The sequence below is a fragment of the Notothenia coriiceps genome, unplaced genomic scaffold (assembly GCF_000735185.1).
Source record: "Notothenia coriiceps isolate Sejong01 unplaced genomic scaffold, NC01 NC01_scaffold00014068, whole genome shotgun sequence".
Taxonomy (NCBI): Eukaryota; Metazoa; Chordata; class Actinopteri; order Perciformes; family Nototheniidae; genus Notothenia; species Notothenia coriiceps.
Genome location: NW_011346769.1, coordinates 8,584 through 23,228, shown reverse-complemented (window position 1 = coordinate 23,228; position 14,645 = coordinate 8,584). Strand labels below are relative to the sequence as shown.

At 39.8% G+C, this 14,645-nt stretch overlaps 1 protein-coding gene across 1 annotated transcript; it reads left to right on the top strand.

Moving 5' to 3' along the window:
* Positions 1-1,943: 1,943 nt before the first annotated feature.
* Positions 1,944-6,766, top strand: bco2b (beta-carotene oxygenase 2b). Its single transcript, XM_010774501.1, has 12 exons — positions 1,944-2,021; positions 2,107-2,305; positions 2,395-2,606; positions 2,724-2,839; positions 3,030-3,132; positions 3,320-3,448; positions 3,886-4,046; positions 4,144-4,311; positions 4,474-4,608; positions 4,871-5,053; positions 5,177-5,287; positions 6,011-6,766. Exons 1-12 carry the CDS (start codon positions 1,985-1,987, stop codon positions 6,125-6,127), a joined length of 1,671 nt encoding a protein of 556 aa, XP_010772803.1. The 5' UTR covers positions 1,944-1,984; the 3' UTR covers positions 6,128-6,766.
* Positions 6,767-14,645: the final 7,879 nt, after the last annotated feature.

Here is a 14,645-nt window from a genome sequence, read left to right as displayed (position 1 = left end):
CTCTCCCAGGACGGACAGACGTGCAATAGATGCCGTTTGTAAATCGAAAAGATAATACATTTTACAGCGTAGGTAGACCACATGTTTGGAAATGCATGTGTCTATAATAAGAAGATGAATCCACGAGGATGTCAACAATCCTGTGGGAGCCACCATGGAAGCAGCATGACGAGACCCAGGCAGGACCACAGTGATAGGTTCAGCCACGCCTCGAAGTCCAGGACTCAATCCAGAACTCAGGATAGAGGATCCAGGACACAGGACCACAGCAAGAGGATCAGCCTCGACTCCGGATCCCGGGGTAGATATAGACACAAAAGAAAAAGACAATTTGGGGGAGGCTCGGTTAATCGGAACATGAAAATACACAGACACAGAGAGGCACACGCAGGGAGCAAGGTCCCCGCTGGGGCCTTAGTTGGAATTGGTGAGAGGTAAGGAGGTACGCTGTGACTACGGCATAACACTCCCCGGCTGGAAATAGGGCCCTCTGCAAACCTGTTTCCCTCCAATAAAACCTTGTGAAGTCATGGAGGGAAAAGGTTTTGGATAAAGAGAAAATAGAAAGAGAATTAATAACCTTAGTTTTAAATATAAGATCCAAGTTTTTAGGATTTAAGTGAAAGAGCAAGAATCAAAATGTAGGTGAAGAGGCACAGCGTATCTGCGTTAAAGCACTTTCATTAGGTTATTTGATCAACTATAAGCTTTATCAAAAGAAAGGTCTTAAGCGTACTCTTAAAACGGATAGGCTGTCGGCCGCCCGAACACAAACTGGAAGCTGATTTAAAAAGCCCTAATGTCTGGGCCGACCTCACGTGGAGGGGCAGAGTGTTCCAGCTGCTGCGAAGGCTCGGTGCCCTCGGGTTTTGAGCCTGGTCTTGGGCACTATCAGCAGCAGCTGGTCAGCCGACCTTAAGGCTCTGGCTGGGGTGTAGCGATGGAGGAGTTCGGCTATATAGGCCGGAGCCAGCCCATTTAGGGTTTAAAACAAATAAAAGGAGTTTAAAATCAATTCTGAACCGAACTGGAAGCCAGTGTAATGAGGCCAGAATTGGGGTGATGTGGTCACGCTTTTTGTGGCCAGTTAGAAGACGTGCAGCTGCGTTCTGAACTAGCTGCAGGCGTCTAATTGAGGCCTGGTCCATACCCACATACAGAGCGTTGCAGTAATCCAGTCTTGAGGTAACAAAGGCGTTAATAACCCTTTCTAGGTCTTTATAGGCAATTTAGATTGTGTTGTCAACCTAACCTGCACATCTGCAATCTTTGTCATGCAAGATAAAGAACAACGAGTCAACCCTGTATATCCCGTGCTGGCAGTTAACTGATCTACCTTTCAGTGCCCCCATGCAACCATAAACAAATTAGCACGTCTCTTTATGGCTGATAAACATAGGTGAAACGTACAGTGCTACAAGCAGATACCAGACACTAATTTTGCTGCTCATAAACTCAAAAGGAAAATCCCAGTTAGCAAGAAAACAAATCGCGAAAGTATTCATAATGCCAGAAATAGAAGTTTGCAATGACAAAAATAAATTGTATACATCTCGAGTCATTCATTATTCAAGCATTGATGGAGGATTTGTACCCTTTTCAGTGTTGACAAAATGTCCCCAAATGGATCATCAATGCATCTGCTTTGGTGTATATTTATCACTCAATATAACAAAGTATATCATTATTACATGACAAAAACAACTACTTGCAAAGAATGATCCAGCCATTTCTTTGCCACTTGTCAGTGAGATAAAGCTGTGAATAAGTTACCACTTGTACCATCTTGTGATCACAAAGTGCTTCTGTCATTCAGAGGCTTATATAATTGTGAAATCCTTTTCTGCTTGTTAACTTATCTGACTGTTTCTAGGGGGCGTCCCAGACAAGAGGACAGTATAAAACGTTGCCAGTCCTGGAGAAACGGCAGAGTTCGGGCTTTGACACTGCTTTATACTCAGGAGAAGAAAAAAAAGCTACAGCCATGGAACCCATCACACAACAACAGAACAATAGCCCAGGTAAATCAATTACTTAATGTCTTGATTCTTTATTTCTTCTTTGTTTTTTTGTTTACACTCTTTTTTTCTAACTCTTTTTCCATAGCACTTAAAAAATCCAAGTCTAGGAAGAACATCAACCACTTCACAGATGTTCACGGTCTGCCTTGCATTGAGAACATTGTGAGGTCTGTGGAGGAAAACCCCGAGCCCATCAGCACCAACATCATCGGCGAAATCCCAGAATGGATCAATGGAAGCTTCTTGAGGAACGGACCTGGGAAGTTTGAGATTGGAAACCATAAGTGAGTAAAAGATCTAAAAGTATTGACACGTATAGTTTAGCCACTTCATCCCAAAGCTCACTCCTTTCTCCTGCTCCCTCCAACATCAGGTTCAACCACTGGTTTGATGGTATGGCTCTCCTGCACCAGTTCAAAATAACCAATGGAAGCGTGACCTACAAAAGCCGCTTCCTGTCCAGTGACAGTTACAAAGCCAACAATGAGCAAAACCGCATCGTAGTGTCAGAGTTTGGCACGCTCACCATGCCAGACCCCTGCAAGAACTTCTTCCAGCGCTTCCTGTCAAGATTTGAATTACCAAGTAAATATTTTGTCCCATCATATTTAATCCAGAGGATAAGATGTAGTTTGTAATACAATATGTATGTACCTGTTGTGGTTCTCCTGTGTTCACTTTAGCATCTTTTTTTCCATCTAGAGCCCACAGATAATGCCAATGTGAGTTTTGTGACCTACAAAGGGGATTATTATGTCAGCACAGAGACCAATGTGATGCACAAGGTGGACCCTGAGACACTGAAGACCACTCAAAAGGTGAAAAGAAGTTGAATGTAGTTGGAAAACATGCGGTTGTGACTGATAACTTTGACCTATCTATCTTATTTCCAACGGCTTAATACATCAAAGCTAAGATTAGCCATAAACCATTGTGAATTTACAGCAGGCTTGTAGGTAGATGAAATCAAGAGTTAACAATACTCAATCATGTTAATGTACCTATTAGGTGGACTGGAGCAAATTCGTTGCTGTGAACGGAGCGACCGCGCACCCTCACACTGATCCTGATGGAACAACTTACAACATGGGAAATTCATACGGAACCAAAGGTAATTTAGAAAAACTACATCAGGTTGTTTGAACAGCACCATTTGAATCTGTATACTTAAGGTGTATAGAACAGCATTTCCCCCTTGTGGGACAAATAAAGCAATTCTGATTCTGAGGAATTCTGAACAATGCTCCCCACATGTCTGGGGGCCAGAAGAAAGAATCTAAATGTATCTGTGCCGACAGGAGCGACCTACAACATCATCAAAGTGCCACCGACCAAGAATACAGCTGGGGATACCCTGGAGGGAGCCACTGTGTTGTGCTCCATTCCCTCCGTAGAAAAGAGCAAACCATCCTACTACCACAGTTTTGGTGAGCAACACAAATCAAACAACTCATTGCTTTGAAGCATGAGCATTTAAAGAGTCAGATTCAATCTTCATGTGTATTCGGCCAAGATTTCTTGTAGACATACACTGATCCAATATGGAACATGGGTATCGCCTCCTTTACTGATCTTTAGCTATTGGTCAGCAAGACTGATATACTTTAAATATAGTGTCTTCATCGTGTAATTAAAGTACTGCTATCAGACACACTCATGCAGTCCCAACAATCCCTAGCAAACTTAAACTGCAGAATCCAAGGTGATATCTTAAAATGTCTTGCTTTGTCCAACTTATAGTCAAAACCCAAGTTTACCATGAAATATGAGATACAGAAACAGCAAATTCTTATATTGGACTGAACTGAATTGTCCTTTCAGAATCTTGAATCGAAACTTATGTAATCTTCTCATTGTATTATAGCAATGTCTGAGAACTACGTGGTGTTCATTGAGCAGCCCATAAAGATGGACCTGCTGAAGATTGTGACAGGAAAGTTGACAGGTAAAAGCATCAGTGAGGGCATTTCCTGGGACCCAAAACTCAACACTATCTTCCACCTGATTCACAAGCAGACAGGAGAGGTAAGGCACTAAACTCTGAAACTCAATGCAGTCAATTCACTAAGTTTGTACTATCTAATAAACTACAATGATCTGCTTTCTGTGATTTATTTTTCAGCTCAGCAACATCAAGTACCTTGCCAAGGCGCTGTCAACTTTCCACCAGATCAACGCGTACGAGGAGGACGGTTTCTTGATCATAGACATGTGTGCTGGAGATGATGGCCAGGCAATCAACAATTACAACATACAAAACCTGCGCAAGAATGGAGAAGATCTCGATGAGGTAAGCAGGATAACTAAGAATTGATACTTACCAAGATGTATCTTCCATGCTTTCAAGCATTCTTTGAACATTGGTGTAAAGAAGTGCTTCGGCTGCTTCGCTTTTGCTGAAAAAATTGTTTGTTCGATGAGCCTGAAAACATGTTTCTGAATTTCCCATCAGGTGTACAACACCATGTGTAGAGTATTCCCACGACGTTTCGTTCTGCCTCTCAATGTGGACTGTGATACGCCCTACGACCAGAACTTGAACGGGCCAGACTGTGCCGCAACTGCTATAAGAACTGATATGAAGAAGGTAGGCATGTTTCAACACAACATAGAATGTAACAGTAATTGTTTTAATGACATGTCTTTGTACGCATAGTAAAAAGGAAAAATGCATACTTATAGGAATTGTTTGATAATATGGGACCACTTACCGAAAAGACTCTATTTGGCAAACAGACAGGTTTTTTGAGAGTGGATATACCTTTCCAAATACGGATATACCAAAGTTAGTTTGGGAAATGAACACCGAACTGTAGCCAAATAAACTCAGGCGTGTTTTCTTTATACAGGTCTTCTGCACCCATGAGGACCTCCACGGAGAGGATCTTCATCAATACGGAGGTCTTGAGTTCCCTCAGATTAACTATGGCAAGTACAACACCCACTCCTACCGATACTTCTACGGCTGCGGCTTCAGACATCTTGTAGGAGACACACTGATCAAGATGGATCTCCAGGGGAAACACATGAAGGTGAGTTGAGTTTGATGTATTTCTCCCTCTCAAGTTTCCATCTGAATCTGTGAAATATTGATTCATCTAGGAAGATTAAACGAAAACCAGTATCACATAAGTAACTACTGTATTCACTCACAGGTGTGGGAACAGCCTGGTCTGTATCCTTCTGAACCAGTCTTCGTACCTTCCCCTAATGCAACAGAGGAGGACGATGGTGTCATCATGTCTGTGGTCATCACACCCAACAAGGTCAGTCACGTTCAGATTTTAGAAAAGCGAATGCATCTACATTTTTCATCTTGCAAAGTCAAGAATTACACTCTTAGACGTTAGCGTTTAAACTCACTTAAAGGTCCTGATACCTGTCCAGATAATCTTGAAATGTTATCCTATAATGGAAGTTATTTTGAGCAATAATACTTGAAAAACGTACTGGTTGCTGGAAGGCGGAAGTGATGTTTTACAACATTGAAGGTTTATCTAAAAAAGGATGGTCAATATCAATACAAACTGAACAATAAGAAGTGTTAACGCTGTGTGCCAATATCAGTTCTACCGAACATTCCTCGGGTCTGCATTTTAAGAGGATACTTAGGCTGGCCACATAGGCTCTCGTCAAAACGCAAAAAACTCAAACCTGCCACCTGAAGGTTAAGATGGACGTCACAGCTTTTCTTATCCGTCTGGTGTGACTTAAGTCCTACTCAAATGATTCCTAACAAGAAAAAAGACAATCTATATATAATCATTTTTGTATAAAGTAACAGAAACCAGCTTAAATGAACTCAACACCTCCCAACTGAGTGATTTGGAGGCTCTTTGTGTCTTTAATTATAGGAAAGAACATTTGGTAATTAATGTTATCAAAAGTTATGTGAAATTAACCGAAAAAAAAGCAGATTCTCAACGATTGTCTGTTTATGTTTTGGAATCTTACATTTATTTTTCTTCCTTTGTCTTCAATCTTTACAGGACAAGAGTACATTCCTCCTGGTTTTAGATGCCAAAACATTTAAGGAGGTTGGCAGGGCTGAGGTGCCTGTCAACATCCCGTACGGATTCCACGGGACATTCAACTCCACACAATAGACGCGTGACAAGGAGGTCATGAACATTGTAAATACTATCTGTGCCGTTTGTCTCAAATGTTGTTTGTCTCATGAATCTAGAGGTCACCAAGCAGATATGAATGTATAGTTTTCTTCCACAGGTAGTCCTAATCATGTATATTAAGATAAGATAAGATATACCTATATTCATTGCCTCCTATATACATTTTAGGAGCACCAACAGCAATAAGATTGAAACATAGCATAGGACAGATAAGACTTCACACAAATGGAATAAGAACACAAATGTAAATATATATTTTTTCATACCAGCAATATACCGAGGTAATACTATTGATAATTATGAAGGTATAGCATATTGTAGCTGTATTGTTGAAAATGTGCAGGGTAAGAAATATGTTTTCCTGTTTTAAGTTGTTCTTTCAATTCTTTAAACCATTGTTTTAAAAATGGTATTATTCATGTGTATATTAAGTTGAGGGGGAAAAAAAGGGGGGCAAAATTAAGAATATTGCAAGTCTGCAAAAAGAGTTCAGGACACTGAACAAATGCACACTTTGGCACAGCGCCCACATGTTGTAAAATGATATGTTAATCCAATGAATGATAAAGTAAATTGCTTGTGTAAGTCTCAATAAAAATGCACATACACTTCTCATCCGGTCATCCTCATTAATTTCCTCCTCTTAGTAACAATTGTTTGTAAAATGCTTTCTAACTGCAAGTGGACATTATGTAACAGAACTGCACGTACATTTTTACAGCCAGTGTAAACAGGTATTGTATTGCTACAATTATACCATTGTTTATTATAACTTCATTCTAAAGGAACTGCACATTTCAGTCACTGATATATTGAAACATAACTAAACTAAACACTACTATAACATTATGAATTTCGAATATTTTTCAGTAAATGTTGATGTATACATGTGGCACACTTGCACCCTCTGCTGGCTGGATTTTGACAATACTGCTAATATAAAAATAAAAAAAACACCTGAATATTTAGCGGATGGAAAAAAAATTGTCATGCAAAACTAATTTTTTGTAAAATGTCCTTATTTTTGAATTCCACAAAAGATCAGTCATATTAACTATCTAAAATGAAAACACAACACAATTGTTCTTACTTGATTGCCACTTTAATTCTTTCTAAACAGTAATACATACATTTCAGAAAGATACATTTCAAAAGTCGCAAGAGTCAGTTTATATACAGGCTTTTCCGCGAAGTTTAGTATAAAGAATGACAACTCACATGTTGAGTGAAAATAAATAATTTTAAATATTATATTAAAATGTAATTGTAATATTCAGAATGAGTTTTTAGTAAAGCTAATAACTTTAATAACTCTCAAATTAAAACAGTGAACATGTATGACTTTATTTTATGTCAGAGTATTAGTTAATATGACTAACACATGAACTGCAGAAGGCATGCAGTACATGAACAAAGATATTCAATGAGAGAAAAATAATTTGTCAGTAAAATAAAAAGGTCTTCTGCACGGCGTTGGTTCCTTAACCCAGCAGTTTATCAGAAATTAGAGCCAGAGTTTGCCTCAGGTTCTTTTTCTTCTCCTTCAGGTGGGACTCGAGGTTTTGAGCTTCTGTCAAAATGCCCTCCAGCTCCTTCATCTGGGAGGTATCAGCTGCAGCTCTCTCACTGAAACAAACCACAAGTGCTGACGTTAGAGAAGTATCACAGTGGTAATAATAGTACGGAGGAAGAGTGTGTCAGTGTTCAATCTGTGAATGTCTGTACTCAAAATGGTTTCATGTTGTCACCGCACCTTCTCATTTTTGGAAGAAAACCTGATCTACTGAACTTTAAAAAAGCACCTGCATTTAAAGTGTTTGGCTTTTGCTTTCTACCTATGATTTCTTCCTGAAAACCAGCAACTTACTGAAATTGGGTTTGTTTTTAGCCACAGATCTTTAATGTTTTATTGACATTTGTGAGGAAGCGCACACACTCCCTCACTAACATGTTGGTCTTAACTATTTGTTTGTTAAGAAAGGTAGTACATGTTTTTTCAGAGTTGTCTTTATTTCAGTTAAAGTTATAAAAACAGTTTACATAGACAAACTAATAAAAATGCATCTAAATTAATTTTTCAGTCTGTAAAATACACAAGCACCAAGTAATCACCATTTCCTTTGTTCAGACCTGGAGGCCATCTTGTCCCAGTGCTCAAAGGGGGAGCACGCCTCCAAAGTACTCCTTATATGTGGCGTATGAGTAGGCGGAGTCTTGGACGCCATTGGTCAGGAAATGTGTGATTTTATGAGTGTCAATTAGGTTAAAAACTATCCGTTTTAAGCAGACCTTGTTGTTTTTGAAGGTATAATATGTATGTTGATGCAATAATGAATTTACTTAAGCCTTTAGGGTTTTATTAAATGTAGACAACAGTGTTTAATTTTGTATTTAACCCTTCACTCCGCTTTCAGAACCATGACCTGATTGGCCAGGTTGGAGTGGGAAGGCGGGTAGTCTCCTATAAATGTTGTTGGGAAGAGAGGGGAAGGGGCATTTTGTGTTTGTTCCTTGCTGGTGAATGCAGCACCAGACATGCAGTTTGTGTTTCTGGGGAATAATGATGAAGGCTAAGAATAAAACGCCTGTTTATTTTTTGCAAGAAAACCCTCTCTCCACGTATCGTTCTTTCACCTGCACCTCACATCGTAACAACATTATCTTCAGATGGAAAGTTCTAAGCATTGAGCATTTTCAAAGTTTTGAGTATTATGTATAATCAAGAAACTTCAAAACGTTATCAAATGGAATCTGGTTGATTGAAACACAACATACCTTAACACTTGAGCAAATTTTGAAAACATCATGCTGACCTCTCTACCTGCACCTGTAAGAAAGCACAACAGAACGGATGCAGAAATGTCACTCAATGGCAAAAAAAGGATCTTATCAAGACAATTAACCCCAATACAAAATAACAATTCTGAGAATATAGTTTTCTATTTGTAAATGAAAATATGATGTAGAAGAATTACCTGTTTGGGAACCAGGCCATATCAATTCATGTGATTTTGACTATTTGGATTAGCACAGAAAAGCAATGATAGCAAAGCTTTACACTTTGTTATAATACTGAAGATAGACACATAGGGTCAGCCATAAGCAATTCAAAAATGATAATTGTTGATGGTTTGGATAGTTGTAATTGCCTATTGCAGCGAACACGGGAGAAACAGAATGAGACAGAGTTTATGGAACACATTCATTTCTGGCGAAAGTTGAACGATTGTACGTAATGGTGGATGCAGCTCCTGTAGCAGGTGTTGTGCTCTATTTATTTGATCAGTCTTGATGATAGAGGAAAGACAGATAAGCCTAATGACCTAATTCCACGCCTGAATATGGGGACCACCACAGTGTATACTGTACTTGTGTTATTACTTTCATGTTAGGCCTTTAGTGCAAGCTTTAGCATCATTTACTTGCCAAATAAATGTTTTTTAAGCTTTAAAAACACTGTAATCCAAATGTTCAGAAGAAAATAACAATTAAGAATTCTATTATGTGATCACTATATTCATATAACACATTTCTCCCAATTTACACCAATCATTGGAGCTGTCAGCCGCTGTTTCCTGTGAAAGCGGCTTGTCAACGGACAAACTGCCAGAAGGGTACACAGTTTCGCTCTGCAGGGTACACATGCATTATGGAATAATAATACAAATCATAAACCACCAATATGGTGATAGATAGGTACTTACATGGATAATTGATGTTAGCTAATCTGATGCTGAAGTCTAATTTCAATAAAATAAAAGTTTTTTTTTACAACAGTTTTGTGTGACTGGCAGTATAATATGACTTTACATACCTGCAGTTTTCACCTCAAATAAATCTGCTGACTTGTCAGTGGTTGATTTAGAGGGAGGTTTTTTCTTTTTGGGTGGAGAGTTCTCTTGATTTGCAGGTGGATGTTCCTTCTATTGCAATGGAGAATAGAAAGGTTACATTAAAACATTATTCAAGGATTTAAAGGTGTATCTAATAAGTAAACATATCAAAAATTAAAATAGCAAAATCCTTAATTATTATAACGTTTTTTTATTAATTCGAGCCACTTTATCATTATTCTTTTTTAAATGCTAATTGAATAGACTTTGATTCAAGAAAGCTATCCTTACCTCTTGAGGTGTTGTCTGTTTAGGACTCTTAGTGTTGTTCACTGCCCTCTTGTTTAATGACGGTGGAATCACTTTTCCTGCCATTGGTACTGCTTCTTTCATTTGGATGTAATGTTACTGTAAAAGTCAGAGAGAGAGTCAATTAGATACGTGAAATACTGTGAATAGATTAGCAGTACAGTACTGCATTATATCATAACAGCATATCATGAGTTTGTATATAAGGTCACTGGTAACTATGAGTGTTAAAATAAATGTAGAGGAGTAAAAAGTATGATATCCAATTCGAAAATGTGGTGGGGTAGACCTATGGGGTAGACGTATAAAGTAGTAATACATGGAAATACTCGAGAAAAGTACAAACATGTCAAAATAGTACAACTACTACTTGAGTATATTTACTTGGTTACTTCCTCCACTGATTATTCATTGTATCATTAGTGTCTGAAGAGTTAAGATAGCATTTAAAACATGCAGTATTTTTTATAGTTAAAGTTAGATATCGTTAGTTATCTTTTCTTGTGGTGCTGTTGAACACTTTATTTATAAACGTTATGTATAAACAATATCCAGTAGCTAACGTTAGCTAGCTATGCTATCTGCTTACATGTCATGTATTGAAAACATATTTAACGTCAGCCCATAGTCAACTAAACTATAACAGATTATCCTGTGGTTTTGTCATAGGGGTAACTTGCGAACATAAATTACAATTAAATGTCAAGTGAGCAGGTTCGCCAGCTGCTTAGCTAAGTGCTAATATATTAGCTTGGCTAACTTCAACGTTAAATTAGCCGTTACTAAAGCAGATAGCTAAACTGTACTTACCAGGCATACAATTTCTGAGTTGTATAGTTGAATGATTCATATAATCATTTAACAGATTAATAGTTAACTGATAGCTATGTTATGGCTGGTTTGCACAGACAGGTTAAGTTTGAGGTGATTACCGAGATAAACGTCAAAATAACGGTTTCGCAATTGCGAGTGTGAAAATGATGCATTCAATGCCCCTTCGTAAATTCTGGTGACACATTTCTACTGAGAGTACATTTACAAAACACATTCATTTGACTTTTGTCAACAATATTCATGCACACCATAGACTTAATATAGTTTTGGATGTCAAAACCTGGTGGAAATAATGCATTTCATTTCAAAATATTATATTAATATTTGACTTGAATAGCTTCTGGTCTAGGCTATTATTATTACAGTTCAATAAACAATCCATATTGAGTAAACCATAATGACAGGCGAATATAGGTGTGATATAAGAGTAAGCCAAGTTCATTTATCAGGGTCATAAGGGAAAAAGCTAAATCAGTGGTGTAAAGTAACAGTACATTTACTCAAGTAGTGTACTTAAGTACCATTTTTAAATACTTGTACTTTACTTGAGTATTTAATTGTTGTACTACTTTGTACTTATTTTTACTCCACTACATTTATTTAATATCTTAAGTTACTCCGCAATAATAAATAAATCAACACTTAATTAGGATTTTAGTTACACCTTGAGTAAATTCACAGGCTACCCAGCAGTAGGCTATACAGCGTAATTAAAACTAGCTGTACCTTTACCAGCTTTGATAAACGCTTACATTTTTCATTAATTTGCATCAAAACATATAATGTATATTATTCTGAAACGGGCCAATCTGCACAATGAGTACTTATTACTTATACTTGTAACCTTTTGATTGCAGGACTTTTACTCGTAACAGAGTATTCCTACTCTGGTACTTCTACTTTACTTAAGAACAATATCTGAGTACTCCTTACACCTCTGAGCAAGAGGTGGGGCCAGGCTGAGGCCCGTTTTCAATTAGGTGCAACAAAAATGTATATCTTTTTTTTTACATGGTGCTGTACAGAGCTAGGATGATCAATAAATCAATCAATGTTTATTTATATAGCCCAATATCACAAATGTTACATTTGTCTCAGTGGACTTCACAGTTTGTACAAAATATCAGTATGACAATACGACACCCTCTGTCCTTAGACCCTTACATCGTACAAGGAAAAACTTCCAAAGAAGGAAAAACCCCACAGTTTAAAGGGGAAAATGGGNCCGAATAACCCAGCTTTCCCCCAAATTTCTTTTTGGTGTCAATATCTACTGAGTCGTGGCTGATCCTGTTGCTGTGGTCCTGCCTGACTCTCATCATACTACTTCCCTGATGGCTCCCACAAGATTGTTGACATCCTTGTGGATTCATCTTCTTATTATAGACACATGCATTTCCAAACATTTGGTCTACCTATGTTGTAAATGTATTATCTTTTCGATTTACACACGGCATCTATTGCACGTCTGTCCGTCCTGGGAGAGGGATCCTCCTCTGTTGCTCTCCCTGAGGTGTCTCCCATTTTACCCTTTAAACTGTGGGGTTTTTCCTTTTTTGGAAGTTTTTCCTTGTACGATGTGAGGGTCTAAGGACAGAGGGTGTCCTGAGACTGCCAAGGCACACNTTCCGAATAAGCTTCCCCCAAATTTATTTTTGGTGTCTATATCTACGCTGGGATCCTGAGTCGTGGCTGATCCTGAGTCCTGAGTCCTGATCTGAGTCCTAGGACTCAGATCAGGACTCAGGACTCAGGATCAGCCACGACTCAGGATCCCAGCGTAGATATAGACACCAAAAATAAATTTGGGGGAAGCTTATTCGGAACATGAGAGTACACAGATACAGATAGAGAGAAGGAAGAAGTAACCCCCAGTTTCCACCGGGTCCGTCTGCGCCGCGTTACGGCTGCGCCGCGACGGTCGTACAGATCGCGGCCACTCTATACAATGGGTGCTATTCCACCACACGCGCCGTAAGCGTCCCAGAAGCGGCTCGGCGCAGCGCTTCTCTAAAATTAGGATGAATCCTATTTTTGCCGCAGCGAAGCCGTAACGTAAGGTCGGGCAGGCAGCCCCTCCTCGCAGGAAGTGGAAAGTTGAGCATCCGGGCCAGGCCCATCCCCCACATATACTGATTTAGCAGACCCCCCTCCTTCATCACAACACCTCCACTACGATACGCACAATGGACGACGAGGTTTTCATCATGGAAGTGGAAAAACACACTATTTTATATGATGTAATCAATGCTTACTACAAGGACAACATCAGAAAGGACAAGGCCTGTTTTTTTAGTCGCTGCAGTTTGTGGAGTGGAAGGTAACAACTACATATTAATGTTTTAAAGTTAATTAATACCCGAATTAAACCCGAATCAATAACAAAACTGCGAGCCTGCACGCACGACGCTACGCTTCTGAAACGCTTCAGGGACGCGTCCGGTGGGTTATGGCGCTAGACCAAAACCGCGGCGCAGCCGTGACGCGGCGCAGCGTGGCGCAGACGGACCCAGTGGAAACTGGGGATAAGGCGTCACCCGAAAGTCTGACCCCCAATTTCCACCGGGTCCGTCTTAGCCGCATTACGGCTGCGCCGCGGCGGTCGTGCGGATCGCGGCCACTCTAGTCAATGGGTGCTATTCCACCACACGCGCCGCGTTACGGCTCAGACGCGTCCCAGAAGCGGCTCGGCGCAGCGCTTCTCTAAAATTAGGATGAATCGCTTCTCTAAATTAGGATGAATCCTATTTTTGATGCGCGCAGCACGTAACGTAAGTTCGGGCAGTGCAGCCCCTCCTCGCAGAAGTGAAAGGTGAGCATCCGGGCCAGGGCCCATCCCCCACATATACTAATTTAGCAGACCCCCTCCTTCATCACAACACCTCCACTACGATACGCAAAATGGACCGACGGGTTTTCATCATGGAAGTTGGAAAAACACACCTATTTTATATGATGTAACCAATGCTTACTACAAGGACAACATCAGAAAGGACAAGCCTGGTTTCTAGTCGCTGCAGTATGTGGAGTGGAAGTTAAACAACTACATATTAATGTTTTAACAGTAATTAATACCGAATTCAAACCCGAATCAAATAACAATAAACTGCGAGCCTGCACGCACGACGCTACGCTTCTCTGAAACGCTTCTGGGACGCGTCGGTGGAGTACGGTCCATCCACATAGCGGCGTGCGTTGAAGCTTCAACGCTTCTGCCCATTCACTTTGAATTGGGGTGACGTCACGCATCGTCGAACTGCATTGTGGGGAGCGTAAGCTACGCGTTTGCTCGCATCAAAGTTGAACCATGTTCAACTTTTGAAGCTCGACGAAGCGGTCAGCCAATCCAAATCCCGTCTATGGAAATCTGCCAGTACAACTTGCTAGGCCAATCAAACCGTAGTGTAGCTGCGAGAGCCATACCGCAGTGCATTCTACATGTTCCATAAAAATGGAGGGAGAAAATAATCATTGCGGTACGTGAATCACCCGGTGCTGTATGATCTAGTCTCTGTTCA